This window comes from Calypte anna, chromosome 27 (genome assembly GCF_003957555.1).
Source record: "Calypte anna isolate BGI_N300 chromosome 27, bCalAnn1_v1.p, whole genome shotgun sequence".
Classification (NCBI taxonomy): Eukaryota; Metazoa; Chordata; class Aves; order Apodiformes; family Trochilidae; genus Calypte; species Calypte anna.
Genome location: NC_044272.1, coordinates 469425 through 489061, shown reverse-complemented (window position 1 = coordinate 489061; position 19637 = coordinate 469425). Strand labels below are relative to the sequence as shown.

The following is a 19637-nucleotide window of genomic DNA, read 5'->3' as shown; positions in this document are numbered from 1 at the left end:
GAACAACAACCAGGATGGGGGGGCAGAGGCTGCTGGTGCTGAGCAGGGGTCTGGCAGGGCTCTGACAGGCAGGAGCCAACATCCACGGGGTGGCCTTGGGGTGCAGGGACATGGTGACATTGTCAGCATCACCCCCTGACCCCCACCCCAGGATGGAAAACCCACGGGGAGGGAGAGCAGCTGTGAAAGGAGAGGGAAAATGCCTGCAAGTCCCCTGTCCCCCTGCTCTCCCCACTCAGTGCCAAGGAATGTGGGCACAGACAAGAGCCCAGCCCTGTCTGGAGACCACAGGATGGTGGATAAGGAGCAGGTTGTTGGGTTTTTAAGGGTGGTACCAGCTGCCAAGCCACTCGTGGTGCTGGGGGGTGGGAAATGAGCCCCACAGACCCAGGAGGAGGGGAAGAACTTGCTGCAGTCCCTGGGAGCATCTGGGATTCAGCCCTGCCTGTGCTCCCAGGCTTTGGGGAGAAATGGGTCCAAGTGTCCTCCAGGGCTGGGGACAATGGCCCAGGAAACACCAAAGGGAACTGTGGGATCAGGCTTTGCAAACCCACCAGGAATCCTGGAATCATTCTGATTGGAAAAGGTGTTTGTTCCCAATGTCTGATCTCAACCTTGGGTCCTCCTGGAGCAGGAGGAGGGAGCAGGAAGCTCTCCTGAGCTGGGCTTTGCCAGGAGGATGTGTTTATCCCTGCAGAGAGGAGCAGCAGGAAGCCCCTGGTCCAGCCCTGGCTGCGGGGACACAAACGTCACTTTCCTGTTCCCGGGAGGAAACGGGGATGGAAAACGAAGCAGGTGGGAGCAGGGAGGAAACAGATCTTCCGCTCCCAGCCCGTGGAGTGGGTCCTTAAGGAAAAAGCAGAGGTGGGGGGGCCCTGGTGAGCTCCTGGTGCTGGTTCCTGGGCTGGTGCCACGTGTCCTGCCCGCATCCCTCCCTGCTGCAGCTTCCTCTGGGCCAGGACTCGCTTCCTGCCCTCTCCCCAGGATGGTTCTGCCCCAGGGTTTCTCCTCAGGATGCAGCAGGAGGGGTTGGCTCCAGGATGGGCCCAGGGACAGGGATGGGAGGGAGATCCATGGGAGATCCTTCAGCACAGGGAGCTCATGGGGCAGGGGAAGGGGTGGATGCTCTGGGATGCTCTGGGGCTTCTCCACCTCACCCCATGGGGTGCTCATCCAAAAGGGAGAGGAAATCATTCCCATGGTCTGGAGAAGATGGGGAGAGCTCCCAAGCAGGAGTTGTCAGAACCTCACCACTCACCCCTTGCTCTGCTCTCATCCTCCCCACCCACCCACCCACACCCCGTGGGGTGTTCAGAGGTCTCTGGGTTCAGACTCCCCAACCCTGGAGATCCCTGGGTTGGCCAAAAGGTGCTGGGCTCTCACCTCTTCTCTGTCTGCTCCCAGCAGCCTCCTTGTCCTCGGGGCAGGGGTGGTCCAGGTCCTGCTCTAGGGGGGAGAAAAACAGAGAAGTCAGAGAATCATAGAAGAATTTGGGTGGGAAGGAACCTCTAAAGGTTTTGTGGTCCAAGGGCTGTGAGTTTTCTGCTGCACCAACAACCCCGGCAGGCAGAGGGCTGAGAGAGCCTCTGACTGTCAGGATAATAAATCCCTGGCTTAATTGTGAAGAGTGGAAGGGAGGAAGTCACAGATAATATTTTAAGATGCGTTGCATAAAAAATATGAATTGTTGTTAACACTGCTACAAACAAATCACTTCTTATGGCCTCATAAATTATGGCAGCACCTCGCCCAGAGCCCCGTCGGAAGAGAAACTTCCTGCATGGGACTGAGAGTCTGGAGAAAACAAGAGAGGGAGAAGAAATGCCAGGAGAGAAACACGAGGAAGGGTGGGGGGAGAGAAGTGGAAATCAAGGAGGAGAAAGAGGCAGAGAGGAGTGGGGAGAGGGGTGCAAGGAAATAACAAGAAATGATGCCATGGAAGAGGTGATGCTTGATGGGGAAGCCCTAAGCAAGTGGGCAGAGGCTGATGGGAGCCTGGATCTACCTGCAAATGAGGTTAAATAAAATTATTTAACACCAAGACAGGTAGAACCCATCCAGCCTCAGCTGCCCTGGGTGCTGGGGCTGCCACCACAGCTTTCCTTCTGCATCCAGGGACAAGAAGCAACAGGGAAAGATCCAAAAATCAAGTTACAAACCTTCCAGAAATCCAAATTGCTCCTCAGGACCTGATGCACAGCCCAGGCACAGCTGGACCCGGGGCAGGAGTGATGTCCCTGCTGCACCTCAGGGGATGTGGCTTTGCTGTCACCTTTAGAGGTGATAAAACCCAAATCTGGGGCTCCTGCCCAGGGCAGGGCAGGGATGTGCTGCCTGGGGCACTTGTTGAGGAGGTCAGGGCCATCCCTACCTCTGAACAATGGAAATCAGGTCCCACCTCACTGCTGGGGGGTGGTGGCAACTGCTCCCCCATTAGAGGGGGGAGAGGCACCAAGGATCAGGATCCTTCCTAAATAAATCAGACTTGATTGTAAAACTCGGCTGCTGACGAGACAGAACCTCGTTAGCATTGATCCTAAAATAAATTATTGAAAGTGGCTTTTGCCTGCTCTTTGCATTTGTAAAAGAGAAGGTAAACATCTCCAGACCAGCACCCCCCACCCCATCATTCCCACCCCTGTCTGTCTGGATTCCCCAGACCCAAGCCTGGGTCTGGATTCCTTTATACAGGCACCAAACTCTCTAACCTCACCTAACCTATTCTGTGCCTCAGTTTCCCTTTCTTTCCAAACTCTCCACCCTGCTGACCACTCTCTCTCTGCCTTTCCCAAAGGGTGCTAGGAGGAAAAAAACCTTTTTGGTGCCCTGGGAGGCTGCTGGGCTGTGACAGATGGAGGCTTTTTTGAGAGAACAGAGGAAAAACCACCTGGGATGTTTCCTGGGGCCAGCCAAGGGCTCTCCCTGCCCACAGCCTGGGTACAGACCCCTTGGGAGGGCCCAGGCTCAGTCCCTGTGGATTCTGAGCTGTGCAACCCAGGGATGGAGCCCGTGGGGATGGAAGCAGCTCCTCTCCACCCCACGGGCTGTCAGGACCAGGGATTTTTCCAAGTCAAGTCTGGGAGTGATGCTTTTCCCTTCCCAAGCCTGGCTCTGAGCTCAGCCACCATCTGGATTCCAGAGCGCTGAATCAGAGGGGAAAGGCTGAAAAAAGCAGCTCCTGGGGGCTGTGCTGCTGCTGCCCCCCCTTTGCAGAGCATCCCCACCTTTGCTGGGGCACCAGATCCCTGAGCACCCACACCTGGGGTCCTGAGCCCCCCCGGAGCAGGCAGGGCATTGGGCAGATTCTCAGAGGAGCTGTGTTTTAATGTAAGCAATTTGATTCAATTTTCCACTCTATAAAATTACCCATCACTGCTCGTTGCTTCCTAACAGACACCTTCACTCTTAATTTAACAATCCTATCGAATTCTGCCAGGGAAATTGGAAAAATTTATCACCTGTGAAATTTTATTTTTCCTTGGTTGTATCTGTTTTTGTAAAACTTCATTAACGACGATGACTTGCTGAGGAAATTATCTCCTCAACTCCCCTCTCCTTTCTCCCCCCTCTCTGTCTCTCTGTTCTCACTCGGGACCCCGAGGGGACCCTGCTTTGGATGGGGGGACCCCCTGTGCTCCTTGGGGTGTCCCCAGGGGGTCCCAGACACCTTCTCCCCACTCACAGGTTGCACCCCAAAGTGCCACCACCACCTACACCCAGCCCAGCAGGGAACTGGGGGATGCAGGGGCAGAGCTGGGGCAGTGTCCTGCCTGGTGTCCTGCCTGGTGTCCCAGCCATGTCCCCATCTGATGCTGGCATTCCAGCAGGAAGGATGCTCCAGCTCCCATCACTCCTGTCTGCACCCTGGCCCAGCACAGGGATGACAATGGGTGGGGACACTGGGTGGAGACAATGGGTGGGGACAAGGGGTGGGGACAATGGTGGAGCTACTGGGTGCAGGAGGCTTGGATGAGCCCCCAGGGAAAGCCCCAAGGAAACCCAAGCACCAGGACCAAAGGACCCAGCAAAGCTCTGCCAGAGCCAGGACCTTCAGCCAACCCTCCAGCTGCCTCAGGAACATCCCAGCAGCTCTGGTGAAGGTGGGGTGGGTGGGACACAGAAAGCTCCACAGCTAAAGGGAAGGGTTGGCTGGGATGTCCTCTCCTCCATCTCTGCAGCCTCAGCACCAGGGAAGGAGCAGGAGAGGAACATCCCTGGGGACCAAGGGCAGAGCAGAGATTCCTTTGGCAGCAAGGATCAGGCAAAGATCTCAGGCACCATAAACCCTCCTGGGACATTTAATATATATATATATATTTAATTACTTCAATTCTAAATTTCTGAAATAAATAAGAAGCAACAAGGACCTGTTTTGCACCTCCCAACACAGACACCAAGGGACCCCTCATATTTCAGTGACCCTTTTAACCAAACCTTGGGACTTCTCACATCAGGATTTGGGTTCTGTGCCAGGAACAGGATCAGTCCTGGCTCCTCTGACCCACAGCCACTGCCCTGCTACCTCCAGACCCCTGCACTGGTAGTGATCAAGCCCTGGTCTTTAATGCAGTTATCTGATCATCTCATGGAAGGGCCACTCATTGTGTTACAGCCAGGACTGCATGCCCAGAGGGAGCTTTTTCATCATCTAAACTCTGATTTTCCAGGTAACACAGCCCAGAGATTCCACTCTCACCAAACCTAATATAGCTCAAACATAACCCCTGAAAGCCCCACCTGGGTTTACAAACCCTCAGGCTCACCAGAACAAAAAGGTTTTGCTCTTTTGGCCCAGCATGAAGAAAGAAACGGGGTCAAACCTTTGAGTTATGGGGCCTTTAAACTCAGCAGAGCCTTTGGATGTTGATTCCAAGCCCCTGTGTGATGTGTCTCAGGTTTGCAGGGCTACACCCAGGGGGGGGCTGGGGCTTTGACCTCTTTATTTAGTTGCTCACCTGGCAAAACCTCATAGATGTCATCCTCTTCCATCTCCATGTCTGCTTCCTCCTGATTCAGGGTCCTGTTGTGGGATGCTGTGTGCACAGAGTCAGAACTGTCCACGTCATTGTAGAGCTCTTCATCCTCCTCCTCCTCCTCCTCATCACAGGGGATGGTGAAGGAGTTCAGGTCTGGCAGGAGAGAAAGGGCACAGGACCAGCTGGTGCTGAAACCAGGTACCAGAGCCCATCCCACGGGACTCGGTGCTCACTTTGGACCTTGCAGGGAGGGAACCAACCCCTTGCTCAGCCCATGAGCACCTGGTGGGAAGGAAATGGGATGGAAGCTGAGATGAGGCTAAAACAAAGGACAGACCCAAGGAAGGGTGGGAAATGCTGAAGGACAAAACTCATCAAGTGCCTCAAGGAATGGAGTCTGACCCCAACCCCTTCCTTGTCCCACTTGGTGACAACTGCAGCACCCGAGGGATCACCCAGCCCTGGCCAAGCTGCCAGACTCACCTTTCAGGAGGAACTGGATCTGATCCACCCAATCTTCAGCCTCTGCTGGGCTTGGGGCTGTGAACTGGGGAGAGGGGCACTTGTTACTGTGCTGCTGCTTGTAGGGAGGGAGAGGAAAAAAAGATTTCCTGCTAGAAGAGGGGATGGAGATCCTGGAGCTGCCCTTCCCTCCCCTCTGACTTTGGGAAAACTGTTTCACTTCTTCACTTCTTATTCCAAAGGGGGAAAGAGAAGTGGAACAGAGCCAGCCCATCCCAGAGGAAAGCTGTCAAGCCCAATTCATTACAATAATCCAGATGAAAACCACAGTCCCTGCTGAATCCACTACACAGACTCCACACTTGGTGGATTGGGCAGGTTTTTCATGACCCCAAGTTTTAGGCTCCCCCTGCCTGGACACTCAGCCTGAAGGTTTACATTGAACCTGACTCTGAACTGCTTATTTAAAAATGGGCTTTCCAAACCCAACCCTCTCTATGTCCTCACTCAACCCTGTGCAAAGGGATCCCAGGATCCCTCTTGTGCCAACAGAAAATCCATGCTGAGCCCAGCTGCCCAGAAGGAGAAGCACCAGGACTTTTTGGGTTGTTTCACAGGAGTTTGGACACTTGCAGCCTCCCTGACCCTCCAGCTCCAGCCTGCACCTCTGCCCCAGGCCTGGCTTCTGCACCTTGAGCCCAAACCAGCCCAGAAGCTCCATTTTCCCCCCCAGTTCCTACCTCATAGGAGCGTTTGCCAGGACAGGTTAACTCAAAGCAGCATCTCCTGCGGGAGTCCCTGCGCAGGTGAGGAGCCACCCGGGCACTGTAGTGCTCAATGGAGAAGTTGCCTTTAGGTTGTTTGCCTGGAAAAAGAAGCAAAACCCTCTAAATAACACAGTTTGCATCTTGCCATCAAGCTGGTTGCACTTCTGTGAGGTGTCCCTGCCCACAACAGGGGTGGCACTGGGTGGGATTTAGGGTCCCTTCCAACCCAACCCACTTTCTGATTCAGTGATTTGGAAGATGACAAAACCCCCAGAAACCAACCCTTGGCTCCAACCCCCACCTCTGCCCCTTGCACAGATCCTGCTGGGGTGAGAGGAGGACAAAGGGAGGAGGTCAAAGCTCCAGCTCCATCCCCACCCCTGCTGGGGTTCAATCCTCTCCTCATCACTGCAAACCAAAGCTGCAGGTGTGGGGGCTTTGGAGCCGTGGTCCTGGCTGGGTGGAGGAGAGGAAAGGCATCTATTTATCCATCTCATCATGCCCAAACCTGCTGGAGATATTAGCTGTCTGTTTATGGGTGCCTGATGGAGCATGACTGCAAAATATTTATGTCCACTGCCAGGTGGGTTATACCCAGTCACTGGGTGATGGCTGATGGAAAACCTGGTACACACAGCTCTGGGGCTCTCTGCTCTTGTTCTTCACCCATAAAGGTGTTTTTTGGGGAAAAAACCCACAAGCTGAGTTCTACCTTTTGAGGAGAACCTCCCTGTTGTGCTCCCCCTGCTCTCCTCCAGCCCTGTCCCTGTCCTCAGCCACCACCCCAAGCTTGGGGACAGGGCAGGGACCTCACTTCTTACTTTTCTCGTTGGCATAGTAGTAAAAAGTCTTTCTGTGGAGGACACACCACCTCTTCTGCCACTCTGACCCAAAAAAGCTGTGCTCTAGAAAGAAGAGAAAAAGAGTGAAAAAATGTTAATTTCTGTTCTATCATTGTGTGCTTCACCTGCACATTTAGAGGAAAGAATAATTTATTATTATTATTTTTATTTCCTAACAGAATCCTCTGGATTTCTGGCACAAAATTCAGGTGAGCAAATTTAGATCCAAAGCCTCAGCCAAGGAAGAGAGAACCAACCCATCCCACCAGGCTGGAGCCTCTGCAGCTTTCTCCAGCACTGACCCAGGAGGTTTTTTTTGGTTTCTTTGGGTTCAACCTCCCCAAATCAGGTTTCAGTCATTTCTCTGTCATAGGAACAAGCAAAAACATGCAGGGCCCAGCTCCACAGCTGATGGCCATGAGTTGAAACGGGGCTGTTCTTGCCTCATACCCCCTGCCATACAGCAAATAAATCAAGATAAAATCCCAGTGATGAGGAAATAATTTGTAGCTTTCACAAGAGCCAGGAAGATCAAGATAAACCCCAGGCTGACTCACAGCCCTTATCTCAACTTGCTAATGTGTGTGATGCTACCAACTCCCTTGTCTTCCCTGGGATTTTATCCTCATTAGGTATTAGAAGGGCACATCTTGCCTTAAGAGGACTGGGCTGCTGCTTTAATTCAATTGTTGGGGTTTAATCTTTTTTTTGGTTTTTTTTTCTTTCTTTTTTTTTTTTTTTTTTTGTTTGATGATCTGCAAAGGAGGAAAATAAATGCAGGCTGTGCCCTCCCTGGGTGCCTGAGAGCAGCCTGGAAGGTTCTGCCTGTGCCTGCAGACAAAGCTGCATCTTCCTCTTTGCTCTTCAGCTGAAAATTGGAGGTTTTGGTAATTCAGAGGTGACATCCCCAAACCTGATGGTGCACTTTACCTCGGGACTTCTTCTCCAGATATCCTTGCTTCAAAATGTTCCCTTGGACAGGCCTGGGGGTGATCTCCTCCAGCCCTAGAGAGAGCAGAGCAGAGCTTTGGCATCTCCCAGATGCACAACCCCTCAGCAGGATGTTTTCAGGCTCCTTTCCTACAGAAGCAGCCTGAGAAGCCAGAAAGTCCTGGCTCCCATCATCTCACCCACCAGGGGTTGGAACTGGATGATCCTTGAGGTCCCTTCCCACCCAAACCATTCCGATTCCTAATCCCAGGAGCCCTCAAGGAAACCAGGACCCTGCCATGGTTTAGTGGTGGCCCTGGCAGTGCTGGGGATGGGGTTGGATTTGCTGATCTTAAAGGGAAAAATGATTCTGAGTCAGTGATGTGCACAGAGCCCCAGGCTCAGAGCCTGGTGATGCTGCTGGAGGGGATGCTCAGCTCTTCACCCCCAGACAAGGTCCTTTGGGTCCCCAGGAGCCCTGGGCAGCAGGAAGGAGCTGCTCAGCTTTATGGATTTGGTGTCTGCTTTGTCTCAGGCCACCGCAGCTCTCCCTGCTCAGCTGGCTCTCCCTGCACAAGGTGGTGGCCACATCCCATCCTCACCTCGGGGACAGGATGTCCCCCAGGCCACGTCTTGTTGCTGAGCAGCCCTCCCCTTCCTCTCCTGCTCATCTCCTGCCACAACAGCTTGTACGAAAACACAACAAAAAACCCCAGGCAACCCAATGGCCCCAACCATCTCCCTGTACCCAGGTTCTTCCCAGGATCCCAGCTCACAGGAGCTCCTCTGCTTTTCTCTGTCTCGCCAGCACCCAGCTCTCAGCCCCATCCATCCCCACTGTCACCCCCCTCCTTCACAGCCTATTTTCTTTTTTTTTTTTTTGGTGTGTTTTATAGTTCCCAAACTCCGGGCTGGCCATAAATCTTCCCCAGATGGGTCTCGGGGCGAGCGGCAGACACAAAGAGAAGCAAAGTTTGGGTTGGTGGGAAGGCTCCTCCAGGTCTGTCTGCTCTGCTGGCTGAAACCCAGGCCCTGCAAAGAACAAACCCTCGGCTTGTGCAGAGCTGTCAGAGGGGACTCAGAGCAGGGAAAAGCCAGGATCCAGTGGGACTGCCCCTCTGCAATGGCTGCAGGACTCAGCCACCACCTTCCCGGGCAGAAAATCTCATTTTTTCTCCAGCACTTGCCCAGCAAACCCTGCTTTGGGCTTTTCTTTAGCAGCACTGAGTCCCTCAGTGTTTTTTTTTCTTACAACCCAACCCTTTGTTGGACTGTAACAAACCCGAGCTCCCTCTCCTTTTGCAAACACAGATGTCATTTTCTGGGATGTTTACGATGATGGAAACAGAACGGTGCTGCCGGGTGCAGGGGGGGGACAACCCTGTGAGTATGAATATGACATTAATGTGCCCAACGCCAGCTCCCTCACCCCGCTGGCAGGAGCATAAAAAATGCTTGAGTGAAACTTTTATTTAGATGTGAAGAATCCAGGCCCCAGCGGGGTGATGGAGGCAGCCCCAGTGAGATCCCATCAGCGCCAGCGCTGGAATTGAATTACCCAGGGGGGGGAAGGAAGGCAGGAGCTGCCCGTGCTGCTTCGCTTCTTTAATTTCATTTATGCTCAGTCCATTATCAGCATGGGGCTTCCCTCCATCCTACCCCCCCCACACACCAATCCCAGAAAAGCAGCTGCAGAAATTGCCAGTGTGCAGGATGCTGCCGTGGCTTGAGCCAAAGGATGTGTCCAACCATCCCGGGCCTCTCCAAGAGGCACTTTCTGCTCTTTCCTCCCTTGCCAAGAGGGGTCTGGGGGTGTGCAAGGAGCTTCCGAATGGCACAAAGAGTGGGGAAGCAGCAGGGACACCACGAGAGCCCCCAGCAGCCTCTTCCAGCCCCCTCCTCACCCATCATTTCTTGGTTCTTGCCCGTGAGACCCCCCCTGGGACAGCTCCTGCCTCCCCGGGGTGCTTGGCTCTACTTGAGATCCATTTTCCACTAAAACAGCCCCCACAGGTTGGGTTATTTGGGGGCTCCAGGTGCCAGGCTGGCAGCTCACTGGGGCACCTCGGTGGCATCACCTCCAGAACACCCTTGGGACCCCAAATTTCTCCTGCCTCAGTTTCCCAGCAGGGAAATCAGGACAAAAGGAGACTCCCTTCTTCTCAGACCCTCTCTGGCTGCTCAGACAAGTTCAGACAATTAAGGAGGGGTTGGGAGGGCTGATTTGATTGTGTGGGGCTCTGGAAAATCTACATTTTACAGAATGTGACATGAAGAGGGCAGCTGTCACCTGTGTTACACACAGAGCCAGGGAGATTAAATCTGCATGGGGGGGGATCCATGGCTCCATCTGCAGCCTTCCAGGAACAGCTCTCTGCCAAAATCCTGGAGATCCCTTCCCTGCAGAGGCTGCAAAGCTGCAGGATTTCAGGAGGGGGAGAGAAGTGGGGCCAGAGACCCCCACCCATGGGTGCAGAAGATGACGCTGGCTCTTTCCTTCCCCTTTTTTAGTGCATCTCAACCTGTCCTGGCATCTGCATCTCTGGGGAGCTGCTCAAGGATGCTCTGAGCCTCAAAGGCATCAGCCTGAACCCAGGGCACCCCCAAGCCTACATGGCAGCTTTTGGGTAGAGTTTTGAGAAGTTCTGGCTGCCAAATGCCCACCCCCCTCCTCCCCATACCCCTCAGGGGCCTCCCGTGGGTGCTCCCTGACTCGTGGCCACCAGGGACACAAAAATGTCCCGTGGTCCCCACGCTGTCACATCCACCTCCTGCTCAAAGGTCCCCAAGATGGGGGCAGGAGGGGTCTCAGCTCACTCTTTACCCACCAGGCTTGGAGCAGATTCCAGTCTCGGGGATTCTGCAGGGAAAACCCAACCCCAGCTCGACCCCAGAGCACACTTGGCCACCTCCCACCCCCCCCCGCTGCCTGTGCTCGTTTCCCGTTGGAGATGAGGAGGAAAAATAAAAAAAAAAAACAATGTGAGAGAGACAAACATCCCCTCCCACTGCCTCCAGAGCCAGAGGAACTCGGGAGAAGGATGAAAGCTTCTGGAAATCTCACCCAGCACCAAGGTCTGGCACCAAACAGGTCCGGGACGTGGCTGCTGGGGTGGCCGCTGCTGAGGAGCATCTCTGGGTCTCCTCAAACAGAGGTTTCATCCAGAAATCAGAATGTTTAGGCTGGAAGAGACCTCCAAGATCATCTAGTCCAACCTTTGACCAACAGCATAAGCTAACTACTAAACCACGTCCTTAAGGACTGGGTCCAAATGTTCTTTAAAAGCCTCCAGGGATGGTGACTCCAGCACTGTCCTGGGAAGCCCCTTCCAGTGCCTGACAACCCTCTGAGAAACCCCCAAGCAGCTCCTACCCACCTCTGATGGGAGAATAATGCTTCCCATGTTTGAACCACCATCATTTTCCCAAGATCAAAAAGATCTTGAGAGCATCTCCCCTTCCCTGCATCCTGATCCATGTGGGTCCCCACCCAAACCCTCCTCCCAGGGATCCCAAATCAGTCACCAGTAAGATCTACCCCATGGACCAGTTCCATCTCCTCAGTGGCTCCTTGGTGGCCCTCAGAGATATTTGCCCCCAATCCTTGGGAACATCACTGAACCTCTCAGCACTCTGGAAACAGCCCCAGGATCATTTTAACCCCGGGAACAGAACGAGCAAAACTCTGTCAAAGAAAATGGGGAACTAAACAACTGTCAGCATGGATCCCATGGAATGGATCTTGTGCCAGGATCATTTTATGGCATTTTTTTGAGCAGGAAAATAAGAAAGTATATGAAGTAAAGGCAAAGCACAGCAGAGAAGATTTATCTGGGCTTCAGCTTGACTTTTCAGAAGAGGCTAGTAAGCAAAATCCAGGCATCCAGCCCGGGATAACATCCTCAACTGAAATCTGGTCAGCAAACAGGAGGCTGCTGAAAATCAATGGTAACAAATCATGGAGAGGAAATTATCAGCTGAAATATCCCTGTGTTCAGCTTTGGGATCAGTCATCCTTAGGCTCCGAAGCCCTTGGATGCCCCAAGGCATCATCCCAAATCCCATCCAAAAAACTGCAGAGAACCCCAGAGCTTCCTCTGGGACAGGGGAGGAATTGTGGAGTTGTAGCCATCAGTACAAACCAGCACTGAAGGCAAGAACCAAGATGAACTGGGCCCAGGCAATGTGGATGCTTTTGAGAGTCAGAAGAGAACCCAAAATCTGTGGAAGTCGCTCAAGAAAAGCACAATTTTCACCTGGGGCTGAGTGGGGCCTTGGCCCTGATGGGTTGGCCCACAATTAATGACCAGCCACAGATAAAGAGAGGACCCACAGCTGGACCTCTGTCAGGCACCAAATTAGTGTTGGATTCACGGCTGGGTTTCCAGAGGAGTTTCTGACCCTGGGTTTGGTGATTGATAAGAAAACAAGACACAGGAAACAGCAAAGAGCTGACTGTGGGTTGGGCTGGGATTTAGCCTGAGAGAGGGTGGAAAAAGCCTCCAAACTTTTATTGGTGTTTCCACCCACCCACCCCACACCCGTCTGGAAAACTTGACAGCAAGTTTGCAGTTGAACCAACTTTGCCAAAGGGAGAAAAAGGAAAAGAAATTTCAAAGAGGAGGCAGAGCCTTTGGCCCAAAAGTTTCCTTCCAAATCACTAAGTCTATAATTGCAAAATAAAAACCACTAAATCTCAATATCTATTTGCACAGCTCATTAGCCAAGGGCTCACACTCAGCAGAGAGGGAGGGGGGAGAAAAAAAAACACCTCTTCAGCACCGAGTGGATTTGGGGAGTTGCCATGGAAACCAGCCCTTCAGTGCCACATCTCAGAGAGCTCAGCTCGGTTGGGTCTGTCTGTCCCCCCATGGCAGGCTTCCCCAGGACACGGTTTTTTAAAGCCCTCTAAAAAAAAAAAAAAAACCAACAGAAAAAGAAGCCTGGTGTATGAAATGTATAAATATCCAATCTGTGTAACTCAGTCCCCTGTTATTTCTCTCCCCCAAACACAACATTATGTCAGACATTCGACCTGCTGTGCTACCGGGACACCATGATTTACAACGTGGAAAGGGAAAACCTAAATCATCACGTAATGAAAACATTAAAGTTAATGCATCACAAGTGAGGAATTTATTACCATTAACTCCAATAAACAGTTATAAACCACCCGTCCTTTCCTGTCCACGCGCAGGGACGCGGGCGCGGGGACTTCATTAAGCTCAACTTTCTTTTCTTCTCCACCAGACCGCTCATGTGTGCTCCAAGCAGCCACCATTTATTGTTAACTGGACTGCCTCATTTTCCGGGGCCTGGAGAAGGTTTGAAGGACTCATCCATTTCCTTCCACGGGTGGCTCGGTGCAGACAGATGGAAGAGGAAAGTTCCCGAGACGTGTGGCTCGATGAGTTCACTGAAACGCTGCTGAAATCTCTGCCCTGACAAAAGCCACCCCTCAGCCTGGCCCTGGATGCCCTTACTCCAAGAGCCTGATGGAGAAGTGATCACATCTGGGCACCTCGAGGGGTTCCACCAAACCCCAGCCCGGCCTCAAGGGGCACTTGGACCGTGATTTGCTTCTCGTTGAGGTTGCATCATCACCACCTCCTTGGAAACCTAAGCCTGACACTTGAAGCCTGATTGAAACCCCCCTGGCCCAGGTGGGACCACCTGCCTCTGCCCTGGAGTGCCTTCCAGAGTGGTCCCAGGGGGGTTTTCAGGATCCAGTCATGGAATTGTTAAGGTTGGAAAAGACCTCTAAGGTCATCAGGTCCATCCATACCCAACACCATCAGGAACAAACCTCCAGAGATGGGAACACCAGGCAAGGAGGGACCCAAGCAGCAAACTCTGGGTACCCACAGACACCACCCCGAGGTCTGCTCAGGGCTGTCAGCTTTGAGGGGACACACCAGACCCTGTTGTGATGTCCCACCCAACCTCTCTGCCACCCAACATCACCACACCAGGCCCCAGAGCCAGAAACCAGGGCAGGGAAACTCCCAAGGGACGCAGAGGGGATTTTCATCCACAGCTCAGCCACCTGTTTGCTGAAGGCCACCCCACAGCCCTTTATTCCTCCAAAAATCCCATCCTACATCACCACCGGCCTCGACACCGAGGATTCCAATAGATCACCCTGGAAAATCACCAGGATTTAAGGAGAGAGGAGGGTGAGGGGGGAAAAAAAGTAAAGCAAACGACACGCAATTTTTCAGGCGGAACCAACGGGCGGATGAAGATCTATGGGAGTCAGCCTGCCAGAGGAGGCTCTGCTCCCTTACCTCGTACACTGTCACTCTCATGACCTCTACCATTTGAAATGCTTTGATTCCACCTTGCCCAAGGGATCTCGGAGTGCTGGGGAAGAGATGAGGAATGCCCATGCCTGACCTCACCTCCCCATTGTCTGATGACCGACGGCATAAATCAGGTTTTTTTTTTGGTTGTTTTTTTTTTTCCCCTCTCTGCAGACCTGAGTGTCAAGAACCCATGTGAGAAGGCTGGAAATAGTAAGTGATTTCCCTGAGGGTTTTTTCATTGTTACTTCATTTCTCTCCTGCAGCTGGAGGAGCTGTGTTTCAGGGGAAGAACGACCTCGATTTGGGTCTCAACCAAAGAGCAGGGATTCTGGCACCAGCACCCACCTGGGAGAGGGGCAGGACCAAACCCCCAGCCCAACCTTGCAGTGTTCCCAACCTCCTGCAAACCAAAACTCATAGAATCCTAGAACATCACCTTGGAAGGGACCTCAAGGATCTCCTCCTGATCCAACTCTTCTTATTTCTCATTTCTTCAAACTTCCCAAGCTGGGGGAACCCATCTGCTGGGCAGCATTCAGCACCCAGTGGGGCCACCCCAGGAGAACTGCTGGGAGTTATTCCCCATCATTATTATTATATTTCAAATGGATTTATTTCACTTGCCAGGCTGGTACTAGCCCTCTAACAGCCTCTTCCTCAGCCTAAGCACTGGAAAGGGCAAAGAGAAGGCCTGGGGCAGCTGATTTGAGGGATATTTAAGCAAATTTTTGGCAGTATTTCCCTAGGAAGCCACCTTCACCTGCCTGCTGCTGCTGAGAACATTGGTACCTGCAATTCCACTGCTCTTCCCAAGCCTAAATCCCATCCCTGAAGCTCCAAGCAGGATCAAACCCAGCATCACTCTTCAAAACAAAATTTGCAGGGAATTAGTCCAAACTGCTGCTTGCAGCCAGGCTCCTGGTTTGTTTGGTCCCTAAAGCCCATCAAGGTCCTTTGGTGGTCAATTCCTTGGCACTGTTGTCCCTGACCCTCCGTGCCATGCTACCAGCTGGTGACATCCCTGGATGGGATGGGAAGCACCAGGGTGGCCCCCTGGGTACCACCCCCCCTGCCCTACAAACATCATTTGCTGGTTGGGTTTGGGGCACCCAAGGAAACCAGAGGCAAAGCAGATCCCTCAGCTCCCCAGCGTGGCTGAAAGGGCCAAAACTTGAGGCTGGAAAATGCCACCTCACCCCTGAGAACCCAAGGAAGGGCTTGACCAGGGCTGGAGGCTGCAAGGGGGAGGAATCCACCCTTCCTGTGCTTATTAAATTCTTTCATTTCAAACCAGGAGCTTGGGTCTCCTGCTTTCCTTTCATCTAAGCTCAGGTCTACTTTTTTTTTATTTTTTTTTTTCCCTTTTAAATTTCCCCCCCCCCCCCTTGCTTCCTACTTCTGAGTAATTGTTAGAAAAGTAAAATCAACAGGTCGTAAAATGATAAAAGCACAGTTCCCGGGTAAATCCTCCCCTTGGGCTCACTTCTCCTCTCGTTTTACACTGATAAAATGCCCCTGCCTTCCCTTGAGCCCTCTTGATTTACATCACACACCTCGGATTACGAAAGAAACGTTGATTTTCTGATATCAACACAACATGAATCCAGACACACCCAGCCTGGCTCTGCCAGCCCAATAAATCAGGAGCAGAGCCAGGAATAGCTTCTACCCGAGTAATGGAGCTTCAACTACACCACACTGATATGGGGAGAGCAATCCAACCTCCTTAATGTAGATAGTTATATCCAAATAAAGGTGCTTTATGTCAGTATAAATTATCCTCTCCCCATTTAGGGATGCCTCTCTGCAAAATGAATGTGCTCCAGTGGCTGCCAATCTGGATGCAGACAGATTGTTTAGAGAGGGAAAAAAAAAACCAAACCAAAACAAAAACCCAACCACCAGCAAACCCACAAGCTGAGGTCTGATGGCTCCTTCTCCTGGACCCAACTCCTTGGGGTTCTGCCAATTTTTTAGGGTTTCCCCCCCCAAACCTGCTGCCTCTTCTGATGCATCATCCCCAGGTGTGAGCAAGGAGGCACCGAGGAGGCAGGGCAGGAGAGCAGCCAAGAGGAGATGGGGATGGGCACAGCTCTGGAGAGGCCACACCAGACAGGAGCAGTGATTCCCACAGCTGCCAAATGAATTTCAGACCTTGCTTAACCTCAGGATTATCCCTGCACAAGCTGGAGCCAGCCCAGACCAAATCCCTCCTGACAGAAGGCTTTGTCCCACGTCTTGCTGCTCCCTCTTTAGTGTCTTGTCTGTCCACAGGCAGAATTAAGGACACGTGTGGATGAGGAGTGGGACCAGGGACACAGGGCCCTGGTGCAGAACACAGAGCTTGGTGCCACCTTTGCAGCATCCCTGGACTGAGGAACCCCCTCCCAGAGAAAGAGCTTTGGCCCAGATGCTCTGATCTTTTGGTTGTTTGGAGGTTTGTTTTGGGGTTTGTTCTTTGTTTTTGCAAACTCTGCAAACCCAAAAGAGCTTGAGAAACTTCTAGATGCCTCCTTGTCTCAGGCAGAGGTGGAGGCTTTGGGATCCTCACCCATCCTGGGATCCCTCTCCATCCCTCAGCTCCTTTCTGCCATGGAGCACCAGGAGCTGCACAGCCAGAGGCAGCTGAGGGGGATAATTCCCACTCCTGATTTCCCCCCTTCCCATTCCCAAGACTCCTGGTGCAAAGGAAAAAAGAGCAAAAGCCCAGGGAGTGTCTGGAGCTGGTTAAGGATCCTGCTTTGAGCTGCTCTGGGACAAAGATGTTTCTTTTTAAAGCCCCAGACAGGAGCCCAAGTGATGAAAGGAGCTTTCTGGGTGGCTGCTGTCCCAGCAGAAACGCAGGAACCGGAGCCTTGGGTGGGTTGAGTTAATTCAAAGTGATTTAAATTGTCAATTTTCATGATGATTTAAATCACAGAGGAGGATGTCTTCATGGAGATCATCCATTTCATGGGGATTTGCAGTTGTACTTTTCATTCCCTTTCTAGAGGAAAGCCAGTAACCATCCAAACGTGTTGCTAAAGTTCATTTTTATGGTAAATTTAACATTTCTGTTAGCTAACCAGCAGAACTCACTCTATCTATGCAGAAATATTTCGGTCATTATGTAGCTTAACAAACATTTATTTGGGTACTTAAATTTTGTGTTATGTCACACAATAGTGAAAGATGTGGGGCTTAGGAAGTGATTATTAACTTCTATTCACAGCTGATGTTCAGCACTATATGGTCTGAGACTGAAATTCAAATAAAAAAAATCTTCCAAAGCAACGTTTGGAATTTTATTGGGAAGATAAATTTACTTTTAACTTGATGGATACATGAGGGGGGGAAATGAAATCCTATTAACTTTAAAGCTGATTTATTTAAGGGAGGAAGTGTTATCAGTAGTGATGCCACGGAGTTTGAGGTTCCACATCACAGCCTTCCCCTGGGCAGATCTCATCTTCCCAAACTTTGTCTCCCTATTCTAAGTTTTGAATCAATCCAGCAGTTCCCTTTCTTGGCCTTCCAGGTTTTGGCTCTGCAGGAGAATATTAATTAAGGCTCCAGTGTCTTACTTGAGATTTGGCAAGCAACAACTTTCGGGGATTTGTCTTTTTTCCTTTTGAGTCTTAACAATTCTTTCTGAAAACTTCATTTTGAAATTAATACCTTTGGGTTTTCTAAACACACCCATTGCCTCCCTCCTCCATGGCTCTCAGACAAACCCTGCAGTGCCTGGAGAGGCTGGGGATGGCTCAGCACCCAGGGGAGCATCCCACGACCTGGATCCAGCCCCAAGGAGAGGATGCAAAGATGGAGCATCCCCTTCCTTCCCCTCCCCAAGCCTCAAATGTTGGACCAGCAAAGAGCAGGGGATTTCACACCTCATTTTTCCCAACCTGGCACCGTTATTCCAGCAACTTCCACCTCTGGCTTAACTCCCCCCCTCCCTTTTTCTTTTACATTTCCCTCTCCCCAATTCTTTCCGGGGTCTGGCACCCTGAGGTGTCTGTGAGTCCTCCCAGGCTCCCACCTCCTGGCGTGGCTGGGCATGGAGCCATGCAGGAACTGGGGAAGGGGGAAGCCCCCCAGGAGCCCCAGGAGAGCTCTGCCTGTGGTGCCGTGGGAGGAGGATGCTCCAGGCTCTGGTGTTGGGTGATACGGGGCAATTAGATTAAAGTCTCTTCCATTAGTGAAGAGTGAGAGTCTGCTAAGTGTGGTATCTGTTAGCCCAGAGTCATAACAAACCCACAGACAAATGAAGTGCCAGTTACCTCCTTCAAAAAAAAACCAACCTAAAAAACCCCAACCAACCAACGAAAAAAACCCAATCCCAAACCAAAAACAAAACCAGGAGAAAAGAACAAGTTGCTTCCTCTTGGAAAGGCTCTGAGCTCCTGAATAAAATTCAAACAACAGCACAGCCCATCCTGGCAAACCCATTTCTAGCAAACTGGAGTATTTGACCAAAAAAATGAGGCTGTGTGTTAAAGGAAAACAGCTGGGAAATGCTAAAGGTGGGACACATTTTTAGGGAATCACAGCTGCAAAGCATCACCCAGGGGAAGGGCAGGGGTGTTGGGTGCTACAGGAACCAGGGATGCAGCAGCCCCCGAGGCCTGTAGGTTCAGACAACTTCCTACAGGACACTGGAAAGAGGGATTTGTCCCATGCAAAACTCATCAGACACCATCACCTCTCACCTCTCAGCCAATCTGACTGAATTCCCACCCCACTGGTCCTGCTCAGCAATGGGCTGAGCTGTTCTGTACCCACGAGGAGCCCTGCTCCATCCTCCATCCCTTCCACCCAGCCCTGTCCTCCCTCCAGCTCTGGTCCCACTGACTTCCCACTACCAGGAAACCCCCAAACCAGCACCAGGGCTGGGAGCACACAGAGAAAGGGAATCACAGAATCATTAAGGTTGAAAAAGATCTCTAAGAGCACCAAATCCAACCCAACCCAACCATGCCAACCAACCCTTGTGCCACATCTACACATTGTTTGGGACACCTCCAGGGATGGGGACTCCACCACTGCCCTGGGCAGCTTGGGCCTTGCCCTAACAAGCCCATGCCAAGAGCAGGACCTCAGACTCCACTGATTTTCCCTATTTTGGGCATTTGGGATTGCAGGATCCTGGCAAACCCCTGCTTGGCAAAGCCACGCAGCTGGGCCAGCCCCTGGGATGCAGGGGACAACAGACCTGGGGCTCTTCTCTGCAATGGGACAAAACAAGGAGGAAATTCAGGATTTTTGTCACCTCCCCTCGGTGGCAGTGCCATGGGAGGGCTCTGTGCTCTCCTGCAAGCCCCGGCCATCCCAGCAGGTGGGGCAGAGCTGAGCTCGGTGGCATCACCCCTGCTG

At 52.1% G+C, this 19637-nt stretch overlaps 1 protein-coding gene across 1 annotated transcript in view; it reads right to left on the bottom strand.

Annotated features, from left to right (window-relative positions):
- Positions 1-1153: 1153 nt before the first annotated feature.
- Positions 1154-19637, bottom strand: part of SKAP1 (src kinase associated phosphoprotein 1) — a 113730-nt gene continuing 95246 nt past the window's right edge. Inside the window, exons 5-11 of the mRNA XM_030465718.1 lie at positions 7978-8052; positions 7027-7110; positions 6179-6303; positions 5460-5523; positions 4956-5129; positions 1384-1446; positions 1154-1203 (exon numbers count right to left, since the gene is read on the bottom strand). Of these exons, the coding sequence (XP_030321578.1) occupies positions 1154-1203; positions 1384-1446; positions 4956-5129; positions 5460-5523; positions 6179-6303; positions 7027-7110; positions 7978-8052 (635 nt within the window). The remainder of the gene's footprint in view (positions 1204-1383; positions 1447-4955; positions 5130-5459; positions 5524-6178; positions 6304-7026; positions 7111-7977; positions 8053-19637) is intronic.